General features: G+C 46.5%; 1 protein-coding gene across 2 annotated transcripts in view; it reads left to right on the plus strand.

The window, feature by feature from the left end:
* Positions 1-14,827, plus strand: part of DRC1 (dynein regulatory complex subunit 1) — a 28,176-nt gene extending 13,349 nt beyond the window's left edge. The window contains exons 7-16 of one of the 2 annotated variants that reach the window (XM_066545969.1): positions 2,525-2,647; positions 5,419-5,558; positions 5,639-5,773; positions 9,096-9,325; positions 10,177-10,349; positions 10,505-10,594; positions 11,690-11,776; positions 11,891-12,045; positions 14,341-14,481; positions 14,572-14,827. In XM_066545969.1, coding sequence (XP_066402066.1) covers positions 2,525-2,647; positions 5,419-5,558; positions 5,639-5,773; positions 9,096-9,325; positions 10,177-10,349; positions 10,505-10,594; positions 11,690-11,776; positions 11,891-12,045; positions 14,341-14,481; positions 14,572-14,686 — 1,389 coding nt within the window. In that variant the 3' untranslated portion in view covers positions 14,687-14,827. The remainder of the gene's footprint in view (positions 1-2,524; positions 2,648-5,418; positions 5,559-5,638; positions 5,774-9,095; positions 9,326-10,176; positions 10,350-10,504; positions 10,595-11,689; positions 11,777-11,890; positions 12,046-14,340; positions 14,482-14,571) is intronic. The other variant, XM_066545970.1, reaches the window with a different exon arrangement.
* The last annotated feature ends 1,454 nt before the right edge of the window (positions 14,828-16,281 follow it).

Raw genomic sequence — 16,281 nt, forward strand, 5'->3', positions numbered from 1 at the left:
TCCCACAAACCCCCCCAGAATCGCCAAATCCACCTGGATTTCAATCCCTCCAGGAATGGGGTCTCCACCCTGCCCTGGGCAGCCCTTCCAGGGCTGGAAAACCCATTCCAGGTGGGAATTGTTCCCAATTTCCAGGTAAACCTTCCCTTGGCATTTTCCCTCTTATCCTGTGGGAGTGGAGGCCAATCCCACCTGGCTCCAGCTTTTCTGGGAATTCCAGAGTGGGAAAGGTCCCTCTGGGATCGCCGAGTCCAACCATTCCCAGCCCTAAAATCACCAAATCTATGTGGATTTCAATCCCACCGGGAATGGGGACTCCACCCTGCCCTGGGCAGCCCTTCCAGGGCTGGAAAACCCATTCCAGGTGGGAATTGTTCCCAATTTCCAGCTAAACCTCCCTTGGCATTTTCCCTCTTATCCTGTGGGAGTGGAGGCCAATCCCACCTGGCTCTGACTTTTCTGGGAATTCCAGAGTGGGAAAGGTCCCTCTGGGATCACCGAGTCCAACCATTCCCACAAACCCCCCCAAAATCGCCAAATCCACCTGGATTTCAATCCCGCCGGGAATGGGGACTCCACCCTGCCCTGGGCAGCCCTTCCAGGCCTGGAAAACCCATTCCAGGTGGGAATTGTTCCCAATTTCCAGCTAAACCTCCCTCGGCGCTTTCCCACTTATCCCTTGGGAGTGGAGGCCGATCCCACCTGACTCCAACTTTTCTGGGAATTCCAGAGTGGGGAAGGTCCCTCTGGAGCCTCCTGCTCTCCAGCCTGAGACCATTTTTTTTCCCAGCTCCATCAGCTTCTCCCGGGGCTCCAGCCCCATTCCCAATCCATTCCCTTCCCTGGACACGCTCCACATTCCAGCCATTCCGTGCTCCGGCATCTTGGAATGCCGGGAAGGCAGCGTGCAGGGGCTGGGGGGATTGGGATTGGGATTGGGATTGGGATTGGGGTGGTGGGAACAGGCTGGGATCGGGATGGAAGAGGTTGGATGGGGTTGGATGAGGGTGGAGGAGATTGGGTGGAGTTGGATGGGGTTGGATGATGTTGGATGGGGTGGGATGAGGTTGGAGGAGGTTGGAAGATGAGGTTGGATGGGGTTGGATGGGACTGGATGAGACTGGAGGACGTTGGAGGAGGTTGGATAAGACTGGAGGAGGTGGAATGGGGTGGGATGAGGTTGGAGGAGGTTGGAAGAGTTTGGATGAGGTTGGAGGACATTGGAGGAGTTTGGATGAGGTTGGAAGAGGCTGAATGAGGTGGGATGGGCTTGGATGAGGTTGGATGGGCTTGGAATGAGTTTGGATGATATGGAATGAGGTTGGGTGAGGTTGGAGGAGGTTGGATAGGGTTGGATGTGGTGGGAGGAGCTTGGATGATGAGGTTGGATGAGATGGGATGGGGTTGGATGAGGTTGGAGGAGGTTGGATGAGTTTGGATGACATGGAATGAGGTTGGACGAGGTGGGAGGCGGTGGGATGAGGTTGGAGGAGGTGGGATGGGGTTGGGTGAGGTGGGATTGGGTTGGGTGAGGTGGGATGGGGTTGGGTGAGATTGGATGGGATTGCATGAGGATGGATGAAGTGGGATGAGGTTGGATGAGAATGGGCGGGGATGGATGAGCTTGGATGAGGTTGGAGAAAGTTGGAAGAGTTTGGATGAGGTTGGAGGAGGTTGGATGACGTTGGAGGAGGGTGGATGGGCTTGGATGGGGTTCGATGAGGTTGGAAGAGGTGGGAGGAGGTTGGATGAGCCTGTATGACCTGGGGTGAGATGGGATGAGGTTGGAGGACGTTGGATGTGCTGGAATGAGGTTAGATGGGGTTGGGTGAGGTGGGATGAGCCTGGATGAGGTGGGATGAGCCTGGATGAGGTGGAATAAGGTTGGAGGAGTCTGGATGAGGTTGGAGGAGGTTGGATGGGGTTGGATGTGGTGGGAGGAGATGGGGTGGGGTTGGCTGAGGCTGGAGGAGGATGGATGGGGTTGGATGAAGCGGGATGAGGTTGGAGGAGGCTTGAGGAGGTTGGATGGAGTTGGAGGAGGTTGGATGAGCTGGAATTAGGCGGGAAGAGGTGGGATGGAGTTGGATGAGGATGGAATGAGGTTGGATGGCTTGGTATAAGGTTGGAGGAGGTGGGATGGGGTTGGAAGAGGTTGGATGAGCTGGAATGACCTGGGATGAGGTTGGATGAGATTGGATGAGGTTGGATGAGGTTGGAAGAGGTTGGATGATGTGAGATAAGGTTGGAGGAGTCTGGATGAGGTTGGATGAGGTTGGATGAGCTTGGAGGAGGTGGAATGAGGTTGGGATGAGCTTGGCTGTGGTGGGAGGAGGTTGGATGAGGTTGGATGAGCTGGAATGACCTGGGATGAGGTTGGAGGAGGTTGGATGAGCTTGGAAGAGGTTGGATGACGTGGGATAAGGTTGGAGGAGTTTGGATGAGGTTGGAGTAGGTGGGATGAGGTTGGATGAGGTTGGAGGAGGTGGGATGTGGTGGGATGAGGCTCTCCTTGTTCCCGCAGCTGGAATTCCTGCGGAAGCAGATGGACAAGGCGCTGGATTTCGAGCAGCAGCTGAACGAGCTGCAGGATGCGAGCGTGGAGATCCACGACAACCTGAAATCCCAGCTGGAGCAGGACGTGGAGGTACCGGGAAAGGCCCCGGATCACAGAATCACCACTGGGAATGCTGGAATGGTTTGGGTGGGAAGGGGCCTCAGATCCCATCCCATTCCAGCCCCGACACCTCCAACATCCCTGGGTGATCCCAATCCACCCTTGGATGCTCCCAGGGATTCTCTGGGAATCCCAGCCCAGCCAGGAATCCCTTCCCAAGATCCCACCATCCCAAGCTCCCCTTTCCCACTGGAAGCCATTCCCTGGCTCCATCCAGCCCTTGCCCCAATCCCAGCTCTCCTGGAGCCCCTTTGGGATGGGGAAGCGGCTCCAAGGATTCCCTGGATCCTCCCCTGATCCGGCTGCACATTCCCAGCTGCTCTCCCAGCCTGCCATTGGATCCAGCCCCATCCCGACTCCTCCTTGAGACGGAATTTTGGGATCCAGGGGCTTCACTGGGAATTCAGGACTCCAGGAAGGGTCTCCCTTCCCTTTTCCATCCCCGAATTCCATAAAAATCCCTCGGGATGGATCCTGAGTGTCCTTGACCCCAGAATCCCGGAATGGTTTGGGATGGGATCCATGGACCTTCAATCCCATCCCAGGGACACTTCCCACCATCCCAGGGTGATCCAAATCCACCCTTGGGGGCTCCCAGGGATTCTCTGGGAATCCCAGCCCGGCCGGGAATCCCTTCCCAGGATCCCACCATCCCAAGCTCCCCTTTCCCACTGGAAGCCATTCCCTGGCTCCTGCCCCTCCAGCCCTTGCCCCAATCCCAGCTCTCCTGGAGCCCCTTTGGGATGGGGAAGCGGCTCCAAGGATTCCCTGGATCCTCCCCTGATCCAGCTGCACATTCCCAGCTGCTCTCCCAGCCCTGCAGCATTCCCTGGCCTCGCTCCAGCAGCTCCACACCCCCAGTTCCCGATAACTGGGAAGTGTGGGATGTTCCCGGGTGTTTTGGGATGGGAGCGGCTCCGTGCTGGAGCTCAGCATTCCCAGGGATTGCCGTGGGGCCGTTGGAAAGACGGGAAAACGTTGGGAAAACAACCTTGAGCTGTGGCTGGGGGGAGGCTCCGGAGATAATTTTCCCTCCTGGTGTTCCACAACTTTATCCTGGTTTTTGGAGCAGCCTTGGGAACAGGGATAATAACAGAGAAATCCCTCAGGCTGTTCCGGGAAAAGTTTTCCACGGGATTTGAGGAATGTTTTCCTCCCCACACAGGTGTAAAATATCCCAATATTAATCCCAACAAAACTCAGAATTCCCTAAGGAAGAGGATTGGGAATTCTCCGTGCCTGCTGCAGGTGGAAAAAAAAAAAAAACAACAAAAACCTGGAAGCAAAAATTGGAGCTGGGATTTAGGGTGGGAATTCCAAGCTGGGAGAGCCTGGGATTGGGAAGGGCTTCCCTGATGGTTTTTTGGGATTTGCCTTTGGATTTCTGCCTCAGGTGGGATTTTTGGGAATTAACCCCTGGATCGTGCCTTTCCTCCATCCTCTGGGAAGGGAAAGAATTCCCTTGGCCCTGCTGGGATTTAATTCCAGCTTTTTTTTTGTGTTTTTTTTCCTGGGGAATCCAAACCCTTCTGGGAATTTCCCTGGGGTTTCCCTAAACTCCGGGCTTGTCTTTGTGGTTTTGGTTTTTTTCCCGTGGAATTTCCATGGAATTCTTTGTGGGTTTTTTTTCCCCACGGAATTTCCATGGAATTTTCATGGAATCCTTTGTGATTTTTTGGGTTTTATTTCCCCTCCATGGAATTCCAGTACCTGGAGAGGAAACTCGTTCAGATGAAGGGGTTGCTTTTGTGGGTTTGTCTTTGTGATGGTTTTCCTCATGGAATTTCCATGGAATTCTTTGTGGGTTTTTTCTCATGGAATTTCCATGGAATTCTTGGTGATTTCTTTCCCCCCCCCACAGAATTCCAGTACCTGGAGAGGAAACTCCAGGTTGCTTTTGTGGGTTTGTCTTTGTGGGTTTTTTCCCATGGAATTTCCATGGAAATCCATGGAATTTCCATGGAATTCTTTGTGAATTTATTTTTATTCCCCATGGAATTCCAGCACCTGGAGAGGAAACTCGGTCAGATGAAGGGGTTGCTTTTGTGGGTTTGTCTTTGTGGGGTTTTTTCCTCATGGAATTTCCATGGAATTCTTTGTGGGTTTTTTTCCCCAGGGAAATCCATGGAATTTCCATGGAATTCTTTGTGGGCTTTTTCTCATGGAAATCCATGGAATTCTTTGTGGGCTTTTTCTCATGGAATTTCCATGGAATTCTTTGTGAATTTATTTTTATTCCCCCTCCATGGAATTCCAGTGCCTGGAGAGGAAACTCGGTCAGATGAAGGGGTTGTTTTTGTGGGTTTGTCTTTGTGGGGTTTTTCCTCATGGAATTTCCATGGAATTCTTTGTGGGTTTTTTCCCCCATGGAAATCCATGGAATTTCCATGGAATTCTTTGTGAATTTATTTTTATTCCCCCTCCATGGAATTCCAGTGCCTGGAGAGGAAACTCATTCAGATGAAGGGGTTGCTTTTGTGGGTTTGTCTTTGTGGGTTTTTCCTCATGAAATTTCCATGGAAATCCATGGAATTTCCAGGGAATTCTTTGTGAATTTATTTTTATTCCCCCTCCGTGGAATTCCCGCGCCTGGAGAGGAAACTCTGTCAGATGAAGGGGTTGCTTTTGTGGGTTTGTCTTTGTGGCTTTGTCTTTGTGATTTTTTTTTCCATGGAATTTCCATGGAATTCTCTGTGATTTTTTTTTTTTGTTTTCCTTCCCCCGCCTCCACGGAATTCCAGCGCCTGGAGAGGAAGCTCCGTCAGATGAAGGGCATTTACCACCTGAACCAGGTGAAGCTGGAATACAACCTGGACGTGCTCCGGCAGCTGGACGTGGAAAATTCCACGCTCCGATCCCTGCAGAAGAGGAAAATCAGCCGGTAAAGCCCGTGCCGGGGGCAAATCCCACCCCAGAGCTTTTCCCACTGCCCCCACTCCCGGGCCCTCCGTCCCTTCCCAGGCTCAGGGCCACCCTGGAGCTGCTGGAGGACAGAATGGCCAAGCAGGAGGCGAAATTCCAGGAGGAAAAGCAGGGCCTGGAATCGGAGCTGGAGCGGGTGGCCGGGCAGTTCCAGGAGACGCGGGACCGGATGAGGTGGGGAGCGCCTGGAATTCCGACCCCGGGGGGATCCTTCCCTGTGGAAAAATGCGTATTTTATTGTCGGCTTTTCAGGAATTTTAAATATGAAATAATAGGAATAAGATGAGATATTAAAATTAATGTTATATGTGTTTTGTTAGAAAGTTGTGCTGTATTAATTTTTCGAGTAATGTGTTAAATATATATATATGTATATAAATATATATTATAATAAATATATAATATATAATATATAATATATCATATATCATATAGCATATAGCATATATATCATATATGTATAATATTGTGATGATATATTATAAATATGTATTTATAATTATATATATTTATATATATAATTTATATATATATAATTTTATATATATAATTTTGATATAGATATATATTATAATTATATTATATCAATTATATATATAAATTATAATTATATGAATAAATTATATATAAATATATAAATATAAATATCTATAATATATAATATATAATATATATACATATATACTATATAAAATATAATCATATCTATAAATTATATATAAAAATTATATTATATTATATTATATTATATTATATTATATTATATTATATTATATTATATTATATTATATTATATTATATTATATTATATTATATTATATTATATTATATTATATTATATTATATTTAATAAATATATGTAATTGTATCTATATTTATTAATATATATAGTTATATATAAATATATATAATATATAATTATATAATTATATAATATATAATATATAATTATATCATACATATTATTTAATATATAACATATATTATTATGTAATTCTTAATTATATAGTTATTATTATATAATATAATAATATACAATTATTACTAATTTTTATATTATTCTATTATTATATATTATATATAATTATTATATTATTATATAATTACATTGTTATTAATTATATAATACATATAATATTATATATTATAAATCATATATATTGTATATTACAATAAATATATATATAAATATATAATGTTAAAATAGAATCTTTGTATGTGAGAAATTTTCTTTAAGAAAGGAATGAGGTAATCTCTCTGAGATAGCAGCCAGAGGACACCGAAATCTTTCAGAGAAAAAGAATTTATTTCTCTTTCCGAGAAAAATAAATTATATAATCATTAGATAAATTATAATATAAATTATATGATTATATAATTATTATAGAAATTATATAAGTATTATATAAATCATCATATAATTTATATAATTATATAAATTATATAAATTATATCATTATTATTTACATTATTATAGAATTTTTATATATAATATAAAATATTATATATATAAATCAATTAGTCTGATATTTGAATTATCAGAAGAAATGAACTTCCTCCTGCCTCGCTCAGCCCTGAGGATGTTTGAGAGGAAGAAGCTGACACTGCCCAGACAGAATCCTGTGTTTAAATTGAATTTATGCATCATGGATGAGGTCTATGAATATGCAACAGGCTGTTGCTTTAAAGGGTTAATCCTCTGTTAACCTGGGGCCTTTTTTGGGCTTATTTTGCCCAGAAAAAGGGACCCGGCCCATCCGTAACTCTTTGTTTTCATTGTCCTAAATCCAAATTGTTCAGATTTTAATTACTCTAATTTTATTATTTATTTTTACAATTTTATTACAGTTTTATTATCCTAAATCCAAATTTTCCAGACTTTTATTACTCGGATTATATTATTTATTTTTACAATTTTATCGCAATTTTATTATCCTAAATCCTAATTGTCCACATTTTTTACTCTAATTTTATTATTTATTTTTACAATTTTACTACAATTTTATTACCTTAAATCCCAATGGTCCAAATTTTTATTTCTCTAATTTTATTATTTAGTTTTGCAATTTTATTACAGATTTATTACCCTAAATCCCAATGGTCTGGATTTTTATGACTCCAGTTTTATTCTTTATTTTTCCTTAAATCCCAATGGTCTGGATTTTTATGACTCTAATTATATTACAATTTTATTACTATTAAAATTTTAAAATTTTACAAAAAAGGAACGATTGGGATTGTTGGCATTTTTCCAGGCAGCTGTCGCGCAGCAGCGCCGAGCGGTTCCGGCAAGTTTGGATCGTGAGCGAGGAATTTTATTACAGTTTTATTACCCTAAATCCTAATTCTCCACATTTTTATTACCCAATTTTATTATTTATTTTTACAATTTTATTACAATTTTATTGCCCTAAATCTGAACTGTCCAAATTTTTATTATGCTAATTTTCTTATTTATTTTTACAATTTTACTACAGTTTTATTACCTTAAATCCCAATGGTCTGGATTTTTATGACTCCTATTTTATTCTTTATTTTTACAATTTTACTACAGTTTTATTTACTTAAATCCCAATGGTCTGGATTTTTATGACTCTAATTATATTACAATTTTATTACTATTAAACTTTTAGAATTTTAAAAAAAGGAACGATTGAGATTACTGGCATTTTTCCAGGCAGCTGTCGCGCAGCAGCGCCGAGCGGTTCCGGCAAGTTTGGATCGTGAGCGAGGAATTTTATTACAGTTTTATTACCCTACATCCTAATTCTCCACATTTTTATCACCCAATTTTATTATTTATTTTTACAATTTTATTACAATTTTATTGCCCTAAATCTGAACTGTCCAAATTTTTATTATGCTAATTTTATTATTTATTTTTACAATTTTACTACAGTTTTATTACCTTAAATCCCAATGGTCTGGATTTTTATGACTCCTATTTTATTCTTTATTTTTACAATTTTACTACAGTTTTATTTACTTAAATCCCAATGGTCTGGATTTTTATGACTCTAATTATATTACAATTTTATTACTATTAAACTTTTAAAATTTTTAAGAAAAGAACGATTGGGATTGTTGGCATTTTTCCAGGCAGCTGTCGCGCAGCAGCGCCGAGCGGTTCCGGCGGGTCCGGATCGTGAACGAGGAATTTTGTAGCAATTTTATTACCCTAAATCTTAATTCTCCACATTTTTATTTCTCTAATTATATTACTATTATTACAATTTTATTACTATTAAACTTTTAAAATTTTACCAAAAGGAACGATTGGGATTATTGGCATTTTTCCAGGCAGCTGTCGCGCAGCAGCGCCGAGCGATTCCGGCGGGTTTGGATCGTGAACCTGGAATTTTGTAGCAATTTTATTACCCTAAATCTTAATTCTCCACATTTTTATTACTCATATTCCTATTATTACAATTTTATTACTATTAAACTTTTAAAATTTTACCAAAAGGAACGATTGGGATTGTTGGCATTTTTCCAGGCAGCTGTCGCGCAGCAGCGCCGAGCGGTTCCGGCAGGTTTGGATCGTGAACGAGGAAGAGGCCAAAGCGTTGATCCGGGAGGTTCTGGACGCCGATCGGATCATCCACGTCCAGCAGCTGGGAATGCCGTGGGAAGAGCCCCAGTTGTGGTTCATGGACAACGTGGGACCCCTGGGAGGCAGCCAGGAGAAGAGGGACGCCATGGAGCTGGCCGCGAAGCTTCTGGAAGGTGGGAATCCCTAAATTCCTTGGGAATTCTCCCTCCTTGGAAAGGCGCCTGTGTTCCGCCAATCCTCGGGATTTCCGGCTGGGATTTTCCGGGAGTCGCCTGCCCTGAGTTGGCTCATCCCAAGAGATATTCCCGCTGTGTTTTTCCCAGTTTTCCCAAGGAGCAGCTGTGATCCCAGGAGCTTTGTTTTCCAACAATTCCCATGGTTTAGGATCTTGCTCCCATTGGGATTTTCCATGAGTCGCCATCCCTGCGTTGGCTGATCCCAAGGGACATTCCCGCTATGATTTTTCCCAGTTTTCCCAAGGAGCAGCTGTGATCCCAGGAGCTTTGTTTTCCAGGGATTCCCACAGTTTAGGATCTTGATCCAGTTGGGATTTTCCAGGAGTCGCCAGCGCTGCGTTGGCTCATCACAAGGAATATTCCCACTGTGTTTTTCCCAGTTTTCCCAAGAAGCAGCTGTGATCCCAGGAGCTTTGTTTTCCAACAATTCCCATGGTTTGGGATCTTGCTCCAGTTGGGATCTTCCATGAGTCGCCATCCCTGCATTGGCTCATTCCAAGGGGTATTCCCGCTGTGTTTTTCCCAATTTTCCCAATTCCAAGAATCAGCTGTGATCCCAGGAGCTTTGTTTTCCAAGAGTTCCCATGGTTTGGGATCTTGCTCCAGTTGGGATCTTCCATGAGTCGCCATCCCTGCGTTAGCTCATCCCAAGGGACATTCCCGCTATGATTTTTCCCAGTTTTCCCAAGAATCAGCTCTCCTCCCAGGAGCTTTGTTCTCCAGGGATTCACACCTTGGGAATGGTTTGGTTTTGGGACCTTGCTCCCACTTCCCTCTCTGACTTTCAGGGATCAACCCTGGAAAAGCGGAGCAGGAAGGGAGGAGGAGTAGGAAGAAAGGAGCCCGGAGCGCCGAGGGCGGGAAGGAAAACCAGGAAAGGATGGAGGACAGAATCACATCCCGGCCGGGCATTCCCAGGAAAACCCTCCGGAGAATCCTGGAGGTCACGAGCGAGGAGTCGGTGAGCGGTGCCGGAGCTCGGGATCCGGGATCAGCCCCAGATCCAGGGGGTTTTTTTGGGTTTTTTTGGGGTTTTTTGCGTTTTTTTGGTGGATCCCTTTGGAATGAGGGCTGGGAATTCTCACCCTGCCACCTCTTCCCGGGCTTTTTCCCAAGGCATTCCTGCTGGAGAACAAACTCCTGAAGCCGCTGCGGGAGGTGGTGGGACCCAGGAACGATGTCCAGCAGCTCCGAACCATCTTCCAGGTGGGTGGGGATGGGATCTCCTGGGATTGGGGTTGGAATGCTGAGCACCGGGGAGGAGATGGAGCTGGGAATGCTCAGCTGGATCAGTGGAGGATCCAGGGAATCACTTGAGGGGCTCCGGGAGAGCTGAGATTGGGGCAAGGGCTGGAGGGAGCCAGGGAATGGCTTCCAGTGGGAAAGGGGAGCTTGGGATGGTGGGATCTTGGGAAGGGATTCCTGGCTGGGCTGGGATTCCCAGAGAATCCCTGGATCCCTGGCAGTGTCCCAGGGTGGATTTGGATCACCCTGGGATGGTGGGAAGTGTCCCTGGGATGGGATTGAAGGTCCATGGGTCCCATCCCAAACCATTCCGGGATTCTGGGATCAAGGACACTCAGGATCCATCCCGAGGGGTTTTCACGGAATTTGGGGATGGAAAAGGGAAGGGAGACCCTTCCTGGAGTCCTGAATTCCCAGTGAAGCCCCTGGATCCCAAAATTCCTTCTCAAGGAGGAGTCGGGATGGGGCTGGATCCAATGCCAGGCTGGGAGAGCAGCTGGGAATGTGCAGCTGGATCAGGGGAGGATCCAGGGAATCCTTGGAGCCGCTTCCCCATCCCAAAGGGGCTCCAGGAGAGCTGGGATTGGGGCAAGGGCTGGAAGGAGCCAGGGAATGGCTTCCAGTGGGAAAGGGGAGCTCGGGATGGTGGGATCTTGGGAAGGGATTCCTGGCTGGGCTGCGATTCCCAGAGAATCCCTGGATCCCTGGCAGTGTCCCAGGGTTGGGATGGTGGGAGGTGTCCCCGCCCATGGATCGGGATGAGCTGTGAGGTCCCTTCCCACCCAGAACATTCCATGATTCCCAGATTCCCGCCTCCAGCCCATCCCAGTGATTTAAACACCCTCCAGGGCTCCCCCAGCCTCTTCCCAGACTTTCCCACCCGCGGATATTCCGTGGCTGTCCCGCACCCACCCCTTCCCGCCATTCCTCCTTGCTTATCCCCCAGCACTTCCCAGAATTCCCGCCTTTCCCCTGCTCCGGGAAAATTCCCTCCCACCCCCCCCCCACCTCGCCCATCCTCCCACGGAACCGCGATGGAATTCCCGCTTTTCCCAGGCCCTCCGGATCGAGGACGAGGACGAGCTGCGTGCCCTCGTGGATTTTTTCCTGGACTACGAATCCCACCACGCGCCCAAGATCCCGGTAGGAGATCCCCAGCCGGCAGATCCCCCTGGGAAGGGCATCCCAGGAATTGCAGGAAGGAAGAGACGGGCGCGTTCATCCCGAAAACGCCACATCCGGCTTTTCTCCCTCCAGGTCAGCCAGGTAGGAGATCCCGCGGATCCGGCCGGGAAGAGCGGATCCCGTTCCCAGGGCGGACCCCCCGGGAGCGCCCCTCGCGTCCCGTCCGTCCAAGCGGATCACGTCCTGACGATCCTGAGGGAATTCCTGCAGGAATTTGCCAAGCTGAGGTGGGAATGGCGACGGGGATGGAGCCAAACTGGGGATCCCAGGGAAATGTCCTGGGGGTTCCTGGGTGGTTCTGCTTGGAGGAAGAGATTCCCAGTCTTCCCTCAGGGATCAGGAGATTCCCAAGGCTGGGAATAAACCAGGCAGGAGGTGATCCAGGAGCTGGGAAGGGAGGTAAAGACGGGGTTTGTTCTCCTTCCCAAGGGTTTGCTCTCCATCCCGAAGATTTGCTCTCCATCCCAAAGATTTGATCTCTATCCCAAAAAATTGGTTCTCCATTCCCAAGATTTGCTCTCCATCCCAAGGTTTTTTTCTCTATCCCTAAGATTTGTTCTCCATCCCAAAGATTTGTTCTCCATTGTCCATTCCAAGAGTTTTCTCTATCCTGAAAGTTTCTTCTCCACCCCAGGAATTTGTTGTCCATTCCCAGAGTTTCTTCTCCTTCCCAAGGATTTGTTTTCCATCCCAAGGATTTGTTCTCTATCCCAGGAATTTGTTGTCCATTCCAAGGATTTGCTCTCTATCCCAAGCTTTTTTCCTCCTTCCCTAAGATTTGTTCTCCATCCCAAGGTTTTGTTCTCCATCCCAAGGTTTTTTTTCTCTATCCCTAAGATTTGTTCTTCATCCCAAATATTTGTTCTCCATTGTCCATTCCAAGATTGTTTTCTCTATCCTGAAAGATTCGTTCTCCATCCCAGGAATTTGTTGTCCATTCCCAGAGTTTCCTTTCCATCCCAAGGATTTGCTCTCCATCCCAAAGTTTTGTTCTCCTTCCCAAGGATTTGTTTCCCAATTTTGAATTCCCAGTTGCCAAGGATTTGCTCTCCTTCCCAAGGTTTTGTTCTCCATCCCAAAGATTTGTTCTCCACCCCAGGAATTTGTTCTCCATTCCCAGAGTTTCTTCTCCTTCCCAAGGATTTGTTCTCCATCCCAAAGATTCGTTCTCTATTCCCAAGGATTTGCTCTCCATCCCAAAGTTTTGTTCTCCTTCCCAAGAATTGGTTTCCCAATTTTGAATTACCAATTGCCAAGGATTTATTCTCTATCCCAAGGATTTGTTCTCCATCCCAAAAATTTGCCCTCTATCCCAAGGATTTAGTCTCCATCCCAAGGATTTGTTCTCTATTCCCAAGTTTTTTTTCTCTATTCCCAGGGTTTTTTTCTCCATCCCAAGGATTTGTTCTCTATTCCCAAGGATTTGTTCTCCATTCCAAATATTTGCTCTCCATCCCAAGGATTTCTTCTCCATCCCAAGGATTCATTCTCCATCCCAAGGTTTTTTTCTCTATCCCTAAGATTTGTTCTCCATCCCAAAGATTTGTTCTCCATTGTCCATTCCAAGACTTTTCTCTATCCTGAAAGATTTGTTCTCCATCCCAGGAATTTGTTGTCCATTCCCAGAGTTTCCTTTCCATCCCAAGGATTTGCTCTCCATCCCAAAGTTTTGTTCTCCTTCCCAAGGATTTGTTTCCCAATTTTGAATTCCCAGTTGCCAAGGATTTGCTCTCCTTCCCAAGGTTTTGTTCTCCATCCCAAAGATTTGTTCTCCACCCCAGGAATTTGTTCTCCATCCCAAGTTTTCTTTCTCTATCCCTAAGATTTGTTCTCCATCCCAAAGATTTGTTCTCCTTCCCAAGGATTTGTTCTCCACCCCAAGGGTTTGTTCTTTATTCCAAGGATCTGCTCTCCATGCCAAAAATTTGTCCTCTATTCCCGAAGATTTTTTCTCCATCCCAAGGATTTGTTCTCCATCCCAAGGATTTGTTCTCCATCCCAAGAATTTGTTCTCCATTCCTAGGACTTGCTCTCTATCCCAAAGTTTTGTTCTCCTTCCCAAGATTTGTTTTTGTCTATCCCAAGGATTTGTTCTCCATCCCAAGGATTTTTTTCCAAATTTTGAATTCCCAATTGCCAAGGATTTGCTCTCCATCCCAAGGATTTGCTCTCCATCCCAAGGATTTGTCCACTATTCCCAAAGATTTTTTCTCCATCCCAAGGATTTGTTCTCCATCCCAGGGGTTTCCTCCCCATCCCAAGGTTTTCTCCTCCATCCCAAGGATTTGTTCTCCATCCCAAGGATTTTTTTCCAAATTTTGAATTCCCAATTGCCAAGGATTTGCTCTCCATCCCAAAGATTTGTCCACTATTCCCAAGGATTTTCTCTCCATCCCAAGGATTTGTCCACTATTCCCAAGGATTTCCTCCCCATCCCAAGGATTCGTTCTCCATCCCAGGGGTTTCCTCCCCATCCCAAGGATTTTCTCTCCCCATCCCAAGGATCCGTTCTCCATCCCCAGGGACGAAGGACCCCCCAGGGAGATCCAGGACGTCCGGGACAATTCCAAGGACGGGGAATACTGGGAAGCCCTGACCCGCATCATTCCCCAGCGGAAACTCAAACTCTGGGACGCGCTCGGAGCCGCGCTCCTGGAATATCAGTGAGTGCCTGCCGGGGTGGGGCGGGACTGGGACAATTCCAGGGGTTTTTCCACGAGATCCCACGGGTTTTCCTGGCGTTCCTTTCCCAGCAAAGTGCTGACCAGGAGATCCGAGCTCTTTTCCGAGGCCATGGCCCTGCAGCGGCAGAACTCGGAGCTGGGAATGCTGCTGGAGGAATATCTGGGATCCACGCAAGGGCGCTGAGCTCGGCCTCGCATTCCCGGGGATATTCCGGACACCGGGATGGAGCAAAACCCGGGAATGGCCGGCGGTGGGCGTGGATTTCCCTGGATCTGAGCCAGGAGTCCCGGGCAAGGGGTTAATAAATCATTCCCAAAATCTGGAGCTGTGCGCGGGGAATGGGAGCACATCCGGGGGTTCCACTGATCCAGGGAATTCCTGGAATTGTGGGAAGTGCCACAAAACCGTGGGATCTGAGGCCTGGAATTCCGGGATGGAAGCTTAAATCCCATCCCATTCCAGCCCTGACACTTTCCAATATCCAAGGAATTCTTGGAATTGTGGGAAGTGCCACAAAACCGTGGGATCTGAGGCCTGGAATTCCCAAATTCCGGGATGGAAGCTTAAATCCCATCCTATTCCAAGCCTGGCAGCTCCCATGATCCAGGGAATTCTTGGAATTGTGGAAGTGCCACAAAACTCTGGGATCTGAGGCCTGGAATTCCCAGATTCTGGGATGGAAACCTAAATCTCATCCTATTCCAAGTCTGGCAGTTCCCATGATCCAGGGAATTCCTGGAATTGTGGGAAGTGCCACAAAACTGGTGGATCTGAGGCCTGGAATTCCCAAATTCCAGGATGGAAGATTAAATCCCATCCCATTCCAACCCTGACATCTTCCACCATCCAGGGAATTCTTGGAATTGTGGGAAGTGCCACAAAACTCTGGGATCTGAGGCCTGGAATTCCCAGATTCTGGGATGGAAACCTAAATCTCATCCTATTCCAAGTCTGGCAGTTCCCATGATCCAGGGAATTCCTGGAATTGTGGGAAGTGCCACAAAACTGGTGGATCTGAGGCCTGGAATTCCCAAATTCCAGGATGGAAGATTAAATCCCATCCCATTCCAACCCTGACATCTTCCACCATCCAGGGAATTCTTGGAATTGTGGGAAGTGCCACAAAACTGGTGGATCTGAGGCCTGGAATTCCCAAATTCTGGGATGGAAGCCTAAATCCCATCCCAATTCCAACCCTGACACCTTCCATGATCCAGGGAATTCTTGGGAATTCTTGTGGCAAGTGCCACAAAACTCTGGGATCTGAGGCCTGGAATTCCCAAATTCCGGGATGGAAGCTTAAATCCCATCCTATTCCAAGCCTGGCAGCTCCCATGATCCAGGGAATTCTTGGAATTGTGGGAAGTGCCACAAAACTCTGGGATCTGAGGCCTGGAATTCCCAGATTCTGGGATGGAAACCTAAATCTCATCCTATTCCAAGTCTGGCAGCTCCCATGATCCAGGGAATTCTTGGAATTGTGGGAAGTGCCACAAACTCCTGGGATCTGAGGCATGGCATTCCCAAATTCCGGGATGGAAGATTAAATCCCATCTTAATTCCAGCCCTGACACCTTCCATGATCCAGGGAATTCTCGGAATTGTGGGAAGTGCCACAAGCTCCTGGGATCTGAGGCCTGGAATCGTCAAATTCCGGGAATTCCACAATCCCAGGGTGCTCCAACCTTCCCTTGGACATTTCCAGGGAATTCTCTGGGAATTCCAGCCCAGGCCCTCCCCCACCTTCCCAGGGGATGAATTCCTTCCCAAAATCCCAG

The sequence above is a fragment of the Molothrus aeneus genome, chromosome 3, assembly GCF_037042795.1.
Source record: "Molothrus aeneus isolate 106 chromosome 3, BPBGC_Maene_1.0, whole genome shotgun sequence".
In the NCBI taxonomy this organism is placed as follows: domain Eukaryota; kingdom Metazoa; phylum Chordata; class Aves; order Passeriformes; family Icteridae; genus Molothrus; species Molothrus aeneus.